This window comes from Eleginops maclovinus, chromosome 12, assembly GCF_036324505.1.
Source record: "Eleginops maclovinus isolate JMC-PN-2008 ecotype Puerto Natales chromosome 12, JC_Emac_rtc_rv5, whole genome shotgun sequence".
Taxonomy (NCBI): Eukaryota; Metazoa; Chordata; class Actinopteri; order Perciformes; family Eleginopidae; genus Eleginops; species Eleginops maclovinus.
Genome location: NC_086360.1, coordinates 24,491,568 through 24,507,061, shown reverse-complemented (window position 1 = coordinate 24,507,061; position 15,494 = coordinate 24,491,568). Strand labels below are relative to the sequence as shown.

Here is a 15,494-nt window from a genome sequence, read left to right as displayed (position 1 = left end):
AATCACATTGTGAACTCAATGTTCATTAAAAAGAACACACTTATTTGTACAGAATAACATAATAAAGACAACACAAGAAATACAATAATGGCAGGGATTTAGATAATAAAAGAGAGTTTACGATACCACATTTAAGCTCCTCTTATTGGAAGTTTTTCCTGTTTTTTAGCCACATCTGGTGACGTTTAACTGCAGTTACCCCAATGTGTTTGTATCAGTAAATTCATTTTAATTGACGTAATAATAGGGGAACCATCTCCGCGACAACTTTGCAAACTTTAGGTTGTGAGATGCACCTGATCATCACAGTGAATTTACCTTGTGCTGAAATTCTTTTGTTGATTTGCTATTTTTTAGTTTTTGCCAAATGTATTTATTATTATTTGTATATTTAGTGTATCAAGACAGATATTTTAAGCCATTTTATCCTCAGTCATTTTACAGCGAATACATTAAAGGGGCTCTATTATGTTTTGGGGGTTTTCCCTTTTCTGCTGTGTGTTACATAGGTCCCCCCCCCACCCCCACTGCCTGAAACGCCTCAAATCGACGCTCGTACTTCTATTGGTTAGCGCTCCAACACATTGTTCGTGATAGGCTAAGGGGCGGGACATCTCTAAGGGGTTGACCAATCACACCAGGGCCAGCCAGCTAACCAATCAGAGCAGACTGGGCTCTGGTTTCAGACAGAGGGTGAAAAGAGGTGCTGCAGCACAGGCAGTATGAGAAAAATAAAGAGGTTTTTGAACATTAAAGCATGGAGACATGTCACAGGAGAGGCACTAAATACATAATGAACCTGAAAAAGAGCAAAATAAGGCCCTTTAATCTTTCAATATTTACTACTATGATACGTTCTGTCACAGGTTGCATCATGAAGTCCATGTTTAAACATTCATCTTGAATATCTGGGTGTGTTGAACAGGTAAACCTGCAGTGTTAGCACAGTCTGTTCGGGGTAATTACTTTTTATGGATCTCCCTTGCATGTATGCTGGAGTTAAAAAAAAGAAGATTCGGCCCCTGCTGTGGAGGATTTACTTCCTGTTCGTGTATGCGTGCTGCGTGCACTCTTCACTCTCATGTCTCAGAAAAAGGAAAAGGAGAAAATGCCAAAGACTATAATTTGTCATCTTATTTTTACAACAAAGCCTGTTTAAAGTTATTGCAATAGCTCTGGCCAGACATACTGTCTTGACACAGAAGAGAATAATTTAACTGAATTGTTTTTGGAGAAAGGTTTCATTTAGTGGAGAGCAATATGTGTACGCAGACAGAATTAAATTCCTGGAAGTTACTTACATACAAATAAATAAGAATGAAAATAAATGTATAAAACCTGGAGTGAGTGCCCGAGGCTGCCAAGGTACTTCAGGAATGAAAAACGGCGCTGAAGTCAGGTCTCTTTCTCTATACTTGTGTTCCAGTTTGTTATAGCTCTGCAGTGATTAATATAAATATCCGAGCACAAAAGCCCTCTCAGAGTATTGAAAAACAAACCTAGTTATTTGATTGTACAGCAGCAGACTAGATTATATAATTACACAACAGTAATGAGAAATAACTCTTCGCCTCACTCCTGTATATTTGTACACCGCAGTAGTAATTCAGATGACACCACATAAGAGGTTCCCAGAGTTGGAACAATATTTTTTTGGATTTCCTGATTTTTGCAATGAAAACTATTTCAGTTCTCAGAAACTAATTTTATCCATGAAAATTCTGAACATTTGGCCCGGCATTTATTTATATATTTTTGAATTAAGCCCACTGCGGAAACTAACACTATTGGCTTCCACAATTTGGTAAATTACATGGCAGGAAGTGAAACGTCTAAATCTAAATTTGGTTGTTTTTGGCTGAGGTGAACATGTTTTGGCAGAACAAATTGTAATAGTTTGTTTTATGAATACTGTTTTTCAGAACTTGGTGCCTTGGGAGTGGAGACGAGCAGAGTGGGTTCACGCTGTGTGGGCAGCAAAGGGCAGACAAAAGGTCTGAATGTGCTTTAACAAGGACCAGTAAAAGCAGTGCATGACACCACCAGGCCTTCTAAGTTATTAACCTCACTCAATTACATAATTACATTTTATTCATAGTGATTTTATTTTTCCAAAGCAACCCAACCAGGCCATTGGTAATTAACTATGAGTGTTGGCTGCTCCAAAAGTAAAATATCTGAAAAACTGTTGGATGGATTGCCATGAAATCAAGTATAAACTTCCATATCCCTCTGGATGAATTATCATATCCTCTTGGGCCATCATCTGATCAAAATTATTATTTTTTGGTCCAATGCTTTTGTTTATGACCAAATCCCTGTAAAACTACTAATTATTCCCACCAGACTCTGCTGTGGTTTCTGTTGAGAGCTAATAAACTCTTTTAAAAGCCTGTAAAGTGATTATGCATAAAGGTGCGGACATGTTTCCTGATAATCGTGGAATCTGGGAAAACATTGCTGTGTCTTAATGAGGATACTTCCCTTAGTACACTGCCATGTTTTACACCTTGAAAACGTGCAGAGTGTGAATTTACACCGGGCGGCCTTGTTAGCTAGCGACCAATGTTAGCGTTATTGGTTCCAAATCATTACAGACGGCTCATAAAACCCAATGAAATAAATGGTGGCGCTTTTTTTTTTCAACAATAGTTGGCGACATGGTAGGTTTATTAAATAAGGAAAAACCCACTTGCATTACCTTTATTTTTAATAGCAAAAATGGTGATTTTTGGCAGTTAGATGCTACTTGCAGTGCACTGCGTTTTGCCATACTTTTCATTGTGAACATAGGCTGCTTTTGCAAACGGAACAACTAAGTCTAAGTAAAGCAGTATGCAAATTGAGACACAGCAAAAGCACAGCCTTTGACTTTAAGTGTTTTGTGTAGATTCAGAAATATGAAAGAGCCCGCCCTGAATGCTGGAGCAGGTATTTCAATGTTCCTTCCTTTTGTATAAAAACATAAGCATCTGTCTGATATCTTGTTACTCTTTTAAACAAAGACTCAACTGGAGTTATAGCACAATTACATCCTGTCCTCCATTCGACACATTTAAAATACTCTTCAGCTGACAGAACAGAACAAATCTGGTCATACTTCCTCCTGTTGATGATACAACAGTGGAGCCAATGGTCAATGGTCTCCCCAGGCTTGTAAGTAAGTTGCACCTGACCACTCCTCCCATCTGCCTGACCCCGTCTGTCTCCGGCGTGTCCCCTGCTCGGAGCAGCCCACCCTCTGCCTGCTCAGCTCTGCATGCGAACAAGTCTGGATCTCGCCTGGGAGGAAGTGGAATGTTTTCACTGGGAAGTTTGGGATTAGACGACCATTGCAGGATTTTCATTCCATCTCTCGGTAGCTGCACTCCAAAGGAAGCTCCCTTTTTTTTCTTACATAAGTCAGCCATCGCCAATAGGGATAATGAGCTTTGTCCCATGCAGAAAAAGCAAACTGGACAGTGTGTCCAAAAATTGCAGTACAGACTGTCCAGCGGGGTCTGGGAAAGAAAGACTCCTCTCTCTCTGCTGCCCATTGATTAGCTGCCATGAAACAATTTCCTTGTGAATTACAGCACTTTTCACTTCACTGCTTGGAAGACTTTATTAATAAGCGACTTTGCCAGTGTTTGTTCTTTGAGTCTGTGTAACAATGTCTAAATTCTCTTCTATTTGTCATTCAACCTGTTGCAAACCTCAGGTTGTTGGATATAGAGAGGTGGAAATCCCTGTCTAGATATTATCTCCAGTTACTGAGGTCACCAGTATTATCTTCTAACACCTGACATGCAGTGTGATACGTAGCATGGGATACGGATGATTGTATGACACACAGAGATGGACGTTTCTTTTCCACACAGGAGACCCCCGGGTAACTTCCTGTATTTTTGCAACCCGGATGAGAAGCTGTTGATAACAGGAGCGTGTGGGCGCCAGCAGGGAAGGTGACATTAGCGACAAATCAGAGGAAGAGGAAGTCAATCAGCAGAGGAGGACAATAGTTATGTGGCATGAGGGGAAAGCCAAGTGGGGAAAGTGGGAGTAAACACACAAAGCATCTCTGTCTGCAGGTCAGAGGCAATGAGGAGATGCGTCTGCATGTGCATGCGCGTGTGCTCATTTGCGCATGGCATGTGTCTGTGCATTTAAGTGCATTTGTATGTGTGTGTGTGTTGGAGTGTGTGTGTGGGATCGCACATTTGTCTCTTTCACACCTGGCTGGGTTAGCAGTGAGTCAGCTTTGGTGAGAGGTTGAGCTGTATTCCCTGTCACAAAGCTCAAAGTTGTGTTAACCTTTAAAACAAAAGGCTGTGACGTGTGTGGGATTCTGCTAATCCTGTGAGGAAACCCATCTGAATGTCATGTATTCTTCTAGATGCCATCAGAATCTGATTTAAAATGTGTGGTCGAGGTCTCTGGGGAAACAATTCAGCAAATACAATGAATTGTAAGGGCATTAGGTCACTGTGAGTCTTCCTGCTCTGACACCGCTTAGGCTACAGTTCAATTAGAAGGACACAGCAAACAGGGAATAAGAAAGTAGAAAGTGGTGTTTCTAGTTTGATTGACTGATGTTTTTCTGAACTGAAAGTTGCTAACAAAAGTATTTGTGACAAGCTAAGGCTTAAACTACTCTGGAATTATTATAAGTAAGAGTCATGCTCATTATGTACTTTTATCATCTTTCCTAACTTATTTTAAACTTCTCTTCATTACTTTCCACAAGTTTTGAGAGTTAAGGGGAGATAAGACTGACAGTGTAAAAAATCTGGTTAGATTTTGAGAAGTTAAAATATCTATTGCCCTTGAATTCACTGTCTGGCCAGCTTCCACTACAAAGCAAAAAGACAATGAGAGCATGACGCAGATCATATGGGTTACATTTCAAAGTGGCCACATTTCTTTGTTTCATTAACCTTGTCAAAGCAGATTTCACAGAATAAATGAAAAAGGAAAACACAAGAGTTTTTTCCGGCTGCATAATTACAGTTCTTTGGAAGAGGCTAAATCTTTCGCTGAAACACGGGTGGAACAGGGACAGCTCGTGCAAGTGTTTCCTAGGACATTATCTGAACCCTGCAAAGTTCTTACATAGATAAAAGAAAGTGGATGACCATCAAAAGAGTTTGAGACGAAGAGAGATAAAAACCCCAAAAGTATGATGTTCTAAGGGGGTAGGAAACTTGTAATAGTCAAATAATTTTACATTTTCTAGCCAAGCTAATGGCATGTCTCCGATAGTGGCATTGTTGGTCATTGGTTTGCATGGGTTCAACCAGTCAATATCAGATTTCTTGCAATGACCTTATCTATAGAACTGAATGACCCCCCCGACAATGTGTTGAAATGACTTTTGTTGATCCTCTGACTTTTCCTGGAGCTCAACCTCAAATCTGTCTCAACAACTCTCAGATTTTATTCAGACATTAACACTAGCGCTATCATCACGTTCAATATTTAATTTTTGACTAAATACCGGAAAATAAAGGACATCCCTTGAAATAGACTGCACTTATATAGCATATAGCTTATACATACTAGTCATTCACGAGTCATTCACCTTTTCACACCACCATCATGCAGAGCAGTACCACTGGCTCTAGGGAAGCTAACATTCACACACATTCACATGACAAAGCAACTCCGGGTTAAGAATTTTGCCGAAGGATACCTCGACATGTTGTACTGTGTGTTTAATGCCAATTAGCAAATGCCACACTAAGATGGTGAACATGGCTAAGCTGCTAAATATCAGCATGTTAGCATTTCCATTGTGAGAATGCTAGCAAAATGTTAACATTTAACTGTAAGCTAGACCTAAGTAAGAAGCAACTGCTCAAAAGCTCAGCAAAACGATCACAAATACATCTGAACACTTGTTGACAATCCACTATGTTTATCCAGCCAAAGAAGGGTGGAATGTAACACCCCATCAGATGCAAAGTCGAAAAGATACCTTCACCGCACAAAGCAGCATGATGCATGTCTTGATAACTGGAGCCAAGCTTTTCCCTGGAATAATAAAGGCTGCAATGTGACATCATTTTAACTGGCAACAACAGAAATTCTACACCTGGAAAAGTAGAATCTCAAACTGGCTGTGAACAAGACAGCTTCTTTTTTTCCTGTTTTTCATGTGGGCATGCCGTTTCAGTTGAGTCAGTGGTAAGGAAGTGATAAACTCGCTGTAAGATGACTACATCAAAAGCCTTTAACCTGCCCAAGCAGACCGCACAAGTGACGAACAAAGAGCAACTGGGGCTTTAAGAAAAAAAGGACTTGAAAGATGGAGATGATGAAAGATGAGCTTGTTGTTTATCGGTGACAAGTAGGCAGGAAAGTGAAGACTGGGAACCTGCAACGCAGTGAAAGTCGGATACGTTTGCTTGTGTTTAGAAATGCTTCTATGGAAACCATCCAAATGGGGGTACTTTACAAAGGATGATTCACCAGTCTGGAGATGATCATGCCATTAGTAAGTGCTAAGTAAAGAAAACTTTGCGCATGGGGTTAATTGTCACATACTTCTTTAAATACTTTTATACCACTAAATGGATACTCTGTGGGAGAGGGAGTCAGGGTGATGCAACTTAGATCCCAAAATTAAAGGGGCCCTACTAGGATTTTCCCTTTCCTGTAGTGTGTTATATAGGTTTTTGTGCATGTAAATGGTCTGCCAAGTTTCTGCACCCCCCACCCCTGCCTGAAACGACTCCTTCGTAGTCCTTTGTTTACTTTCGTAACTTAATGACATCACTATGTAGCATTCCCACCTCTATCGGCTACCAATTGAGAGTGATAGGCTAAGGGATATGTTGAAATGGTTGACTCGAGAGTCAGTCAGCTAACCAATCAGAGTCGACTGGTCTCTGGTTTTAGACAGAGGGTGAAAAGAGGTGCTGTAGCACAGTCAGTATGAGAAAAATAAAGAGCTATGTGAACATTAAAGCATGGAGACATGTCACAGTAGAGGAACAAAATGCAAACATGAAACCTGAAAATGTGTATCATAGTGCCCCTTTAAAGCAGTTATTCATATGTACTGATCATTGTGACCATTGGTTGAAATGGAATAGAGATGAGAGCCGATTATTGTGATATATAGCACTCAAATTGAACTGAGGTTGTGCCCACACTGATAAGTAAGTGAAAAATGACATTTGACATGGGTGTGTGTACATGGATGTTTTAAAAAGATAGTGATGTCCAGATGAGAAGAAAGTGGTGAATCGCCCAGAGTCACCTAAACACACAGCCCATAATTACCTGCTACACCCATCATGTGCAAGCCAAAGACAATCAACCAATAGCTGCTCCCATGGTAGCTGCTCCCTCTCAGGGTGAGAAAAAGGTCTTGGCTTGGTGTGAGCAGCATCATAAATTTGATTTCAAAACAACATAATCCAGGATATCCTGTGGCCAACCACAAAGGCACAGATTGTCTAACCAAAAGGAGAACCCACGCCTGTAATCCTGTCTGACGGATGAAACATGAATGTTTGAGGAGGTTTCATGAAAACAAGGGTGAATCCTGACGCCCTTTGCCTTCAGGATGAATTTATATTTAACTCTGGTGATCCTTTATAGAATACCATTTGGAAAAATTAAGCCATAATATCATTAAGGCAGATAATAAAAAAAGCTGACGCCTTTTTAGAGTTTTATTTTGTAAAACATCTCACAGAATTGTGGATGCAAAACAAGCGAGTTTGTGCATGCATACGTGTGTCATATCCTACACTGAAACCAGCCACTGTTGTGATCCGAGGTGAAACTTCAGCGGCAGTGCAGGCCCAGCCCCGACTACACAATGAAGACATCCTTAGAGATGGCATGTGTTTACTGCCGGGTTGCCAGGGAGTCCTCCACATTCAGGCAATAAGGAAGGGGATTATTTGCTTTTGCAGTGGAAAAAGGCTCTAATCAGATCACTGTGACACACTATTTGTCCTCCTCAACACCCAACTCTCTCTGCATCCCTACGTAGTTTCTGTTCACCTTTAAACTTCTGGTCTTCCTGAAAACAGATTCTCAGGATGTGAAACATCTCTGAGTGTGTGTGGAATGAAACTGTGAATGACTACCAACCCAGTGACTACACTATGCTCATTTTAAGGTTCATAGCTGTATTGTGTGTCTCTACTGGGACATGTCTCAATGCTTAAATGTTAAAAAAACATCTTTGTTTTTCTCATACTGCCTGTGCTGCTGCGCCTCTTTTCACCCTCCGTCTGAAACCAGAGCCCAGTCTGCTCTGAATGGTTAGCTGGCCGGCTCTTAATGTTCAACCGCATAGAGACGTCCCGCCCCTTAGCCTATCACGCTCAATGTGTTTAAGCGCTAGCCAATAGAACCACCTGTTACATAGTGACGTGATTAAGTTAAGGAAGTATACAAAAGGAGTCCAATTGTGACGTTTGCGAGTGTGTGGGAGAGGAACTCCCTATGGCGGGATTTTAGCCTTTGCAGACCATTTACATCCACACATATAACGCACTACAGGAAAGGGGAAACCCCAAAAGGATAACAGGGGCCCTTTAATGTATTTTCTGTAAAATGAATCAGGATAACATGGCTTAAAACATCTGCCTTGGTGTACTCTCCAAAACCTGTTTAATTGTTTACTCTCTTATTTGCTCTACCATTGTCTTCCCAGCTACCCAGTATGTGAAAAGAAAGAGGGCACAATGAAGTAGATCAGCCAGGTGGGTGGGTAGGTGGGGGGGGGGGGGGGGGGGGGGGGGGGATTTGTCATGTCTAATTGCCACATCTTTTGCCTTATCTGATCTTGCAAGGCTGTTTTTGAAATGAAACACCGGTGGAGATGAGCCAGGGAAAGGTGAAGATTACACAGCGTGAGCCATTCAAGGCACAATCCATCCCTTCATTGCTCTGGGATTTCCACACTTTGTCCAGGAAGTATAGCGGGGCATGTGAGGGCTAGATGTGGGCAGGAGGAGTGCTGAGGTAACCACTCTGATAAGTGATGCATCTCTGCTCTGCATTGTGCATTGTACTTTCACATGACAACCCCATTGTGAGGAAAGATCAACTGATTTTCTTGTGCGAGGCAAAGGTCAGGTTGTAGATATATGTTAGAGGCTGGTGTGGATGTCACACCTCTTTAAATTACTGTTATTAATGAAAAAATGCATAATTTCATCAGATTTGCTTTGTCGTAAATCAAAGGCTTGCATGTATTTCGGGACCAATTTCTCACAGTTTCAGCTTTTTACAGACAAACCCTGTGTAAGCTGGGTTTTGGTGGGAATTATAATGCTACCCTTCAGCGCCCTGCCATGGTTTCCCAGGGTATTGCAGTGTAAATGTTTTGAGAGGCAATTATTGTGAGCTTTTTCAATTACCATTACACATTTTACCCACGTTTAAAGCAGTACGGGTAACCTTAGAGGTGTTATTAAACAGAAAAGACAATGCTGCCACATTTCAAAACTTTAAGAAACAGAATCAATTTCCCTAAAAGTAAGTGGGGGTTAAGGGGTTAAGCAATGAATTCAGTTGTCCAAATGTCCTCTAGATACGTGAGTCTGGAGTAGATGTCTGATGCAATTTTTGCTTTCCTCTTCAGACTAAAGAACCAATTATTGGTTGAATGTAATGGAAAGTTACGGCAATAGGGTTTCATTATGGTTTGGACTGAATGATGGGTATCACTCATGTCTATTAAGCTGAGTCTTATGTACAGACACAACACAGATACATGTAAAACAAGCGATGGAGGCCTCTTATCCTCATTCTGCAAAACGTATCCTTTATAATTAAATATTGCATGGAATAATCATCATTTGCAGCCTGTTTTATATAAAGTAGTTTACACACTTGTCTCAGTATTGACAGCATTACCTATTTGACTGTTTATCCGTCTCGGGGAGCAAAGTGTCTTTTGTTTGGTTCCTCACAGTCTTTAGGAAGGACATGATGCCAGAGCCCCCGGTGCCCCTCTCCTCTAGTGCTGTGGGTGCTCTGCTGATCATGTCCTGCTCTGACTCCTGGCTCTGGTTTCTTAGTTGTCGGGCACGTGCAGCTGGTACGGTGATGTAGCGACTGACGACACTGATGTGGTAGCTTCGCAAAGCCAAGAGTTTTTGGACACAGTGCTGAAAGGCCTCGTTTAGCCTCTGGCTGGCCTGATGCTGGACGAAGGCCTTAAGGGAGAGTTGCAGTGATATGTCATGGATTAGCTGCTTGTGGCCAGGCGGCATGTAGTTCCTCATGCGGGTTAGAAATGCACCTGTATACAGTTAGGGGAAGTATAGTCACAATAAGTCCTTTGCAAACCTCTCTGACAGTGTTGTAGTTAAACATAGGGAACACATACCACTTTTTTCTTCATGTTTGACTCCCAGAAGTTCATCAAAGCAGTGCAGCAGACTACTCTGTGCAGCGCTCCCACCTGAATACTCCATCGGCTCTTCCTGCACCCCTTCATAAACAATCCCCTTTGGCATAGAGGGGTTGTCTTTCCACCTATGCAAACAAGTCCACAAACACACACACACACACACACACACACACACACACACACACACACACACACACACACACACACACACACACACACACACACACACACACACACACACACACACACACACACATTTCAAAATCATGTTTCAAGTTTAGAAATTAATGTCTAATAGGTCAAGTGAAAACAAAGGAGATATTTCGTACCCAGACAGGTAGATCCTCATGATGCCATAGAAGACAGATGGATCCACGTAGTCTTAAGAAAAATCACATTGATCAAAATACTTCTCGTTTGGGAAATAGTATTACTTATAGGTTGTGTAGAGTGATTACCATGCATCAGTTTGAGTGCATCTGTCATGTCCTGCATGGATTCGCTGATCTCCTCCAGGGCTCTTGCCACAGCCTCTGTGTCTCCACACCTGACGCCATTGATCACAGTGGGAATGTTCTGCAGCACAGGTCCAGGAACAAAGGCAATGTCCTTGATATAATTCCTGTTTTTAGGTGAGTTTTTCATCATTTTGTTTTTTTCATTTCTACATATTGGATTTTGGATTTGAGATTCACCCTCAGGGCAGGAACAGCAGCCAGCTCCACCAGCAGAGTAACCATGAAGAAACCTCTCACATTGTCTCCACCCGGGAGGCTGACCAGCAGCTCCAGGTTCCTGCATGCCAAACGTTTACCAATAACCTTTTCACACATCAGAATATTATGGACAGTATGTGTAGAGGAGCACCATTTAAGTGAACATGTACTTACTCCATGTCAAAGGGCCTGGTACAAGAGCAGTGAGGTGAACATGAAACAGAGAGAGAACAGATTTAAAGCTCAGACGTGTTAATGAAGAAACCAAACCACATGCAGAAGATAACTGGTGTTACCCGTCTGGATCGTTCTTCTTCCAGTTAGCCAGGACTGCATCTGCATGGGTCAGAATTGGGGGGAGTCCTAAACGCTGTGACACCTCCCAGTACGGGACCGCCAGGTTATGTGGCAGCACCTTAGAGGAAAATTGTTGAAAATGAAAATAATTATATATTGTCGAGTAACTAAGCAACTGGAAATGATCAGTATGACAAAAAGATGATATAGAAACAGAATCAGAATCAGGTTTGTTGCAAATGAATTTGTTTTGGTGTGTTGAATACATACACAGAGTATGAGTAAGTAGGAAATAAGAGTAATTATATACATGTTACAATAACTATTGTAAAAACTATTATCAGAAAGAAGAACTGGAAAATCTTTTTTGCAAATCCAGTTTTATAAGTGGTTGTATTGTGCAGAATTGTGCAACACAGTCTAATTAATGTGCAACATTTCACAATAAGGAGTGTAAGTTAATGTGGTCGATAGACCCAGAGATACCTCCACTGTGTCGTTCTCTCCCTCCTGCCAGACGTAGCCCATGGTCATCGCGCTGAGGGCCAGGTGTGCCAGACGTAACTCTGAGTGTTTCTGCAGAGACTGGCTGCTCAGCAGCGGCATCTGGACAGCAGAGTAACAACAATGATGCCTCCATAAAGTGAAATGTCCTTGTCGTTTTATTGTCCCCACTTACTTGGTTTATATGCAGCCGCAACTTGTGAGAGTGCACCAGCTCCGGGACTTGCAGGGCAATATCCATCCATGGCTGGTAGTAGGGTGGAAGCTCTTCCTTTGAAAGTTAAAGTATCATAAGAAAATGTTGCTTGCAGTGATCATTAAAGAGGAGCACAGATGTGGAGGTACAATGTTGCAATGACATTTGAATATCTTTATAAATTGTTATTTTTGCATTTCATTGCTTTACATGCAAAGTGACCTTGGACTCAACATGATTTTGTAAACATGTTGCTGTCGGAATAAAGTTCATCACACAAAGCAAACAGGAACAAGGCCAACTTGCCTGAGATAATCGGTCTCAGTCAAAACCACCAGCTTTATAACAGTGAGAACAATTTTCATTTAATGTGTTAATGTTGCATTTAAAGTTGAATCAAAGTCTCCCTGACATTGAGAGCATGACTGATTGTGTATAAGGTCAAATGTACAAACTCTCTACAGGTATAGAAAGAGAAATCCATTGGGCTTTGCAACTTACCAGAGGGTCAGGGAGGATGAAGCCAAGCTCCTCCGAGACATGGTAAGGTTCCAGAGAGAAAAGACATTCGGAGTCAGATTCAGGAGCCGCCATAGAGAAAGAAAAAGAAACCGACTGACAGCAACGATCCTTCGACTCTCTGAATGTTTGTAGACACCCTAACCTGCCTGGACTCTGGCCCAGAGTTCACTGTAAAGCTGTCAATAGCTTATCAACAATGTGTATTGGTTACACAACATTTAGTCCTCACTTCTGCTATTGCGCAAGCTTAGAGTGGCAAATCAGTACCCGTGCTGATAATTAGGTTGTAGTAGTAGGTGTCAACCGTTATACTCAACTTCCACAAGTATTTATAATAAGAGAAGGTTTGCTCCACATTGAGGCTGCATTTTACCAGCCAATTTGAATTAAAGTACTGGACAGATTTTCTTCGTGTTGTTTAACTTGCTGTTTCCAAAAACATTTGTATATATCTGAGACGTTTGTGGTAGACACAGTCGTTTTAATTCCACAACTTTTTCAATGTATCAGGCAGGTGTAGCACAGCCTGATACATTGAAAAAGGTACATTTTTTTACATTTGCAATAGTTTAGAGTTTAGTTTAGTCTTCAAAAGTGTTGTACTGCTGGCCTCTTCACAGACAAAAGCTTGTGTCCTCCCACCCCCTGGTAGTTCACTTGTTAAGCTGTGCGCAATCCTTGGATGCTGTGGTAGCATGACATTGCTATTTGACGTATCGTTATTTCTCCAAATACATTAAAAAAGATCTGTCACAAGGCATTTATTATTTTCTGACTCTGGGAAAGTTGGTGAAAAACCTAAAACAGTTTAAAGCCCCCCTGAGGAAAGACACCACGCCCTTTGAAAAATATCTGGTTAAGATAAATGAATCAGTCTTTCATTGATTTTGCAGTTTGCTAAACGACTTTTGCTTTGTAAAACAGTACAAACATGCAAACAACCTATTTACATGAAAAGGGGCTGAATGCCAAAATGCTAAAAACATATGAAAGCTTTTCTCCCCCTCCCGACCACTCTTAAGTCCTCCTCTTTGTCCACATACTGAAACAATTTTTCATTTGGATTTCTCTCATTACAGCTTCAACATATCAGAGCTTTTTATTTGTTCCTATCCACTGTCTCCTTTAAACTTAGTGGAACCTCACTTACAAAGCAAATACTTCATACTTTATGTAATTTCATCATGTATTACATGTGTGTAGTCCAATGCATAACTTCAATGTACATTCCTTCCTATTTTAAAGGAAATTGTTCCACCCTTTGCCTTGTTTTATATGTTGTGGCTCAACATTAAAGCAAGGACTGAAGGATTTTTAGACTGTCAGCCTCACCTGGTGGATCAGATTGAACATTGCAGGATTCACAGAAAAGCAAACTTAACATAAAAATGAAAGAGAAGAAGCCAGTAGAATCACAGTGCATGTCACTATACCTGAACTGGTTGATATCATTTTAATAAGTTAACATGCCGTCTCTACGAAGTCAACTCATTCCATCACGTAGAAATGTAACAGAATCGTAATCTGTAGATGCAATTTCAGAATGCTGTTTGTTATGTTATTTACCCAACAATAAAGCAGTACATTTTGACATACATGTGCAATTTGCAAGAATAAAGGTCAAATGTAATGTGACCCTCTTGGTCATGGGACAGACAGGATGTGCAAACAATGGATTGTATTGTTCATCTGTAATGTGAATGGCATATTTCAGAAAAAAAGACAAACCAACTCAACAAATTGAGTTTATCCTATATTTAAATCCTTCATAAAACACGTTATCCGACGCTCTGAACACATCAGTACCTGTGAGTTGCCTTCATGTATCACAGACCAAACCACGGCAAGTACTTTATTTGCTTTGCATCCTGATGTTGAGTTATCACAGCAGTAATAGCTTCCTGCAAAGTGCTAAACAATGACTTAACTGACTGCTAACAAGGGCCATTGCTGCGCGTGTCAACACTAATGTCTGCTATACTATCATTCATTAACAATATGCAAACAACCGCCTTATGGCTTATGTGTGATAACCATTGCAAATTTGAATCTAATGCACACTGAGTAGATTCAAGTCTGGTACAATAATTGTACATGACATTGAGTTCTTTTCAAATACACTTTTTCACTATTGATAAAAAGTTTATGATTACCAAAACAGTAATTCATGGTAATTTAATCAGACTATCTATAATAAAACTACTTCAGTAGAGATCAATTTAAATGAAAGGGATAATAATGATGTATTCAGTGTTATCTCTCATGTCATCTGACAAAGAAACTATGCAGCTGTTGCATCAGTTCCCTCTCCACCTGCAGCTGGAAGACAGCGGAGCTCCTTCTCCAACAGACTGCTCCTGCTCCGCTGTCACAAGGACAGATACAGGAGAACATTCCTGCCCACTGCAATAACACTTTACAATAATTCCCCTCTGGCTGGCAGACAACTCACTGCTCCATAGGCTCTCTGTGAACTGGACATAACATGCACACCTTGACATTTGTATAGTATTTGTATATTTCTCATTTTTACTCATTTTTATTTTTACTTTTAGTTCTAAATTATTTGTTAAACTTTGTCTTTTGGTATTCCGCTGCTGCAATGAAAACATTTCTCAGTTTGAGATTAATAAAGTATTTCTGATTCTGATTCTAAACATGGAACGTATAGGATTGATTGTTTCTGGACCTGCAGGAATTACAAGTCAAAATATCTCGGCCTCAACTTAAATTCTTACTATTCATTTAAAAAAGTAGTGTGCTGGATTTTCCACTAGAGTGCAGCACTCAATAAGTGAACTTAATAAAAGTAAATCCAAAATGGCACTTATATCTTTTACACTTTTATATTATCCAAATGTATAAAAGAGAATAAGGTTTTTCATATAGTTTCAAA

The 15,494-nt window shown here is 40.6% G+C and overlaps 1 protein-coding gene across 1 annotated transcript; it reads right to left on the bottom strand.

Moving 5' to 3' along the window:
• Positions 1–8,793: 8,793 nt before the first annotated feature.
• Positions 8,794–12,744, bottom strand: ido1 (indoleamine 2,3-dioxygenase 1). The gene is made up of 10 exons (XM_063897780.1): positions 12,578–12,744; positions 12,056–12,151; positions 11,863–11,982; positions 11,376–11,494; positions 11,254–11,268; positions 11,059–11,158; positions 10,822–10,939; positions 10,693–10,744; positions 10,340–10,488; positions 8,794–10,252 (listed from the first exon to the last, which is right to left on the bottom strand). Exons 1-10 carry the CDS (start codon positions 12,668–12,670, stop codon positions 9,861–9,863), a joined length of 1,254 nt encoding a protein of 417 aa, XP_063753850.1. The 5' UTR covers positions 12,671–12,744; the 3' UTR covers positions 8,794–9,860.
• Positions 12,745–15,494: the final 2,750 nt, after the last annotated feature.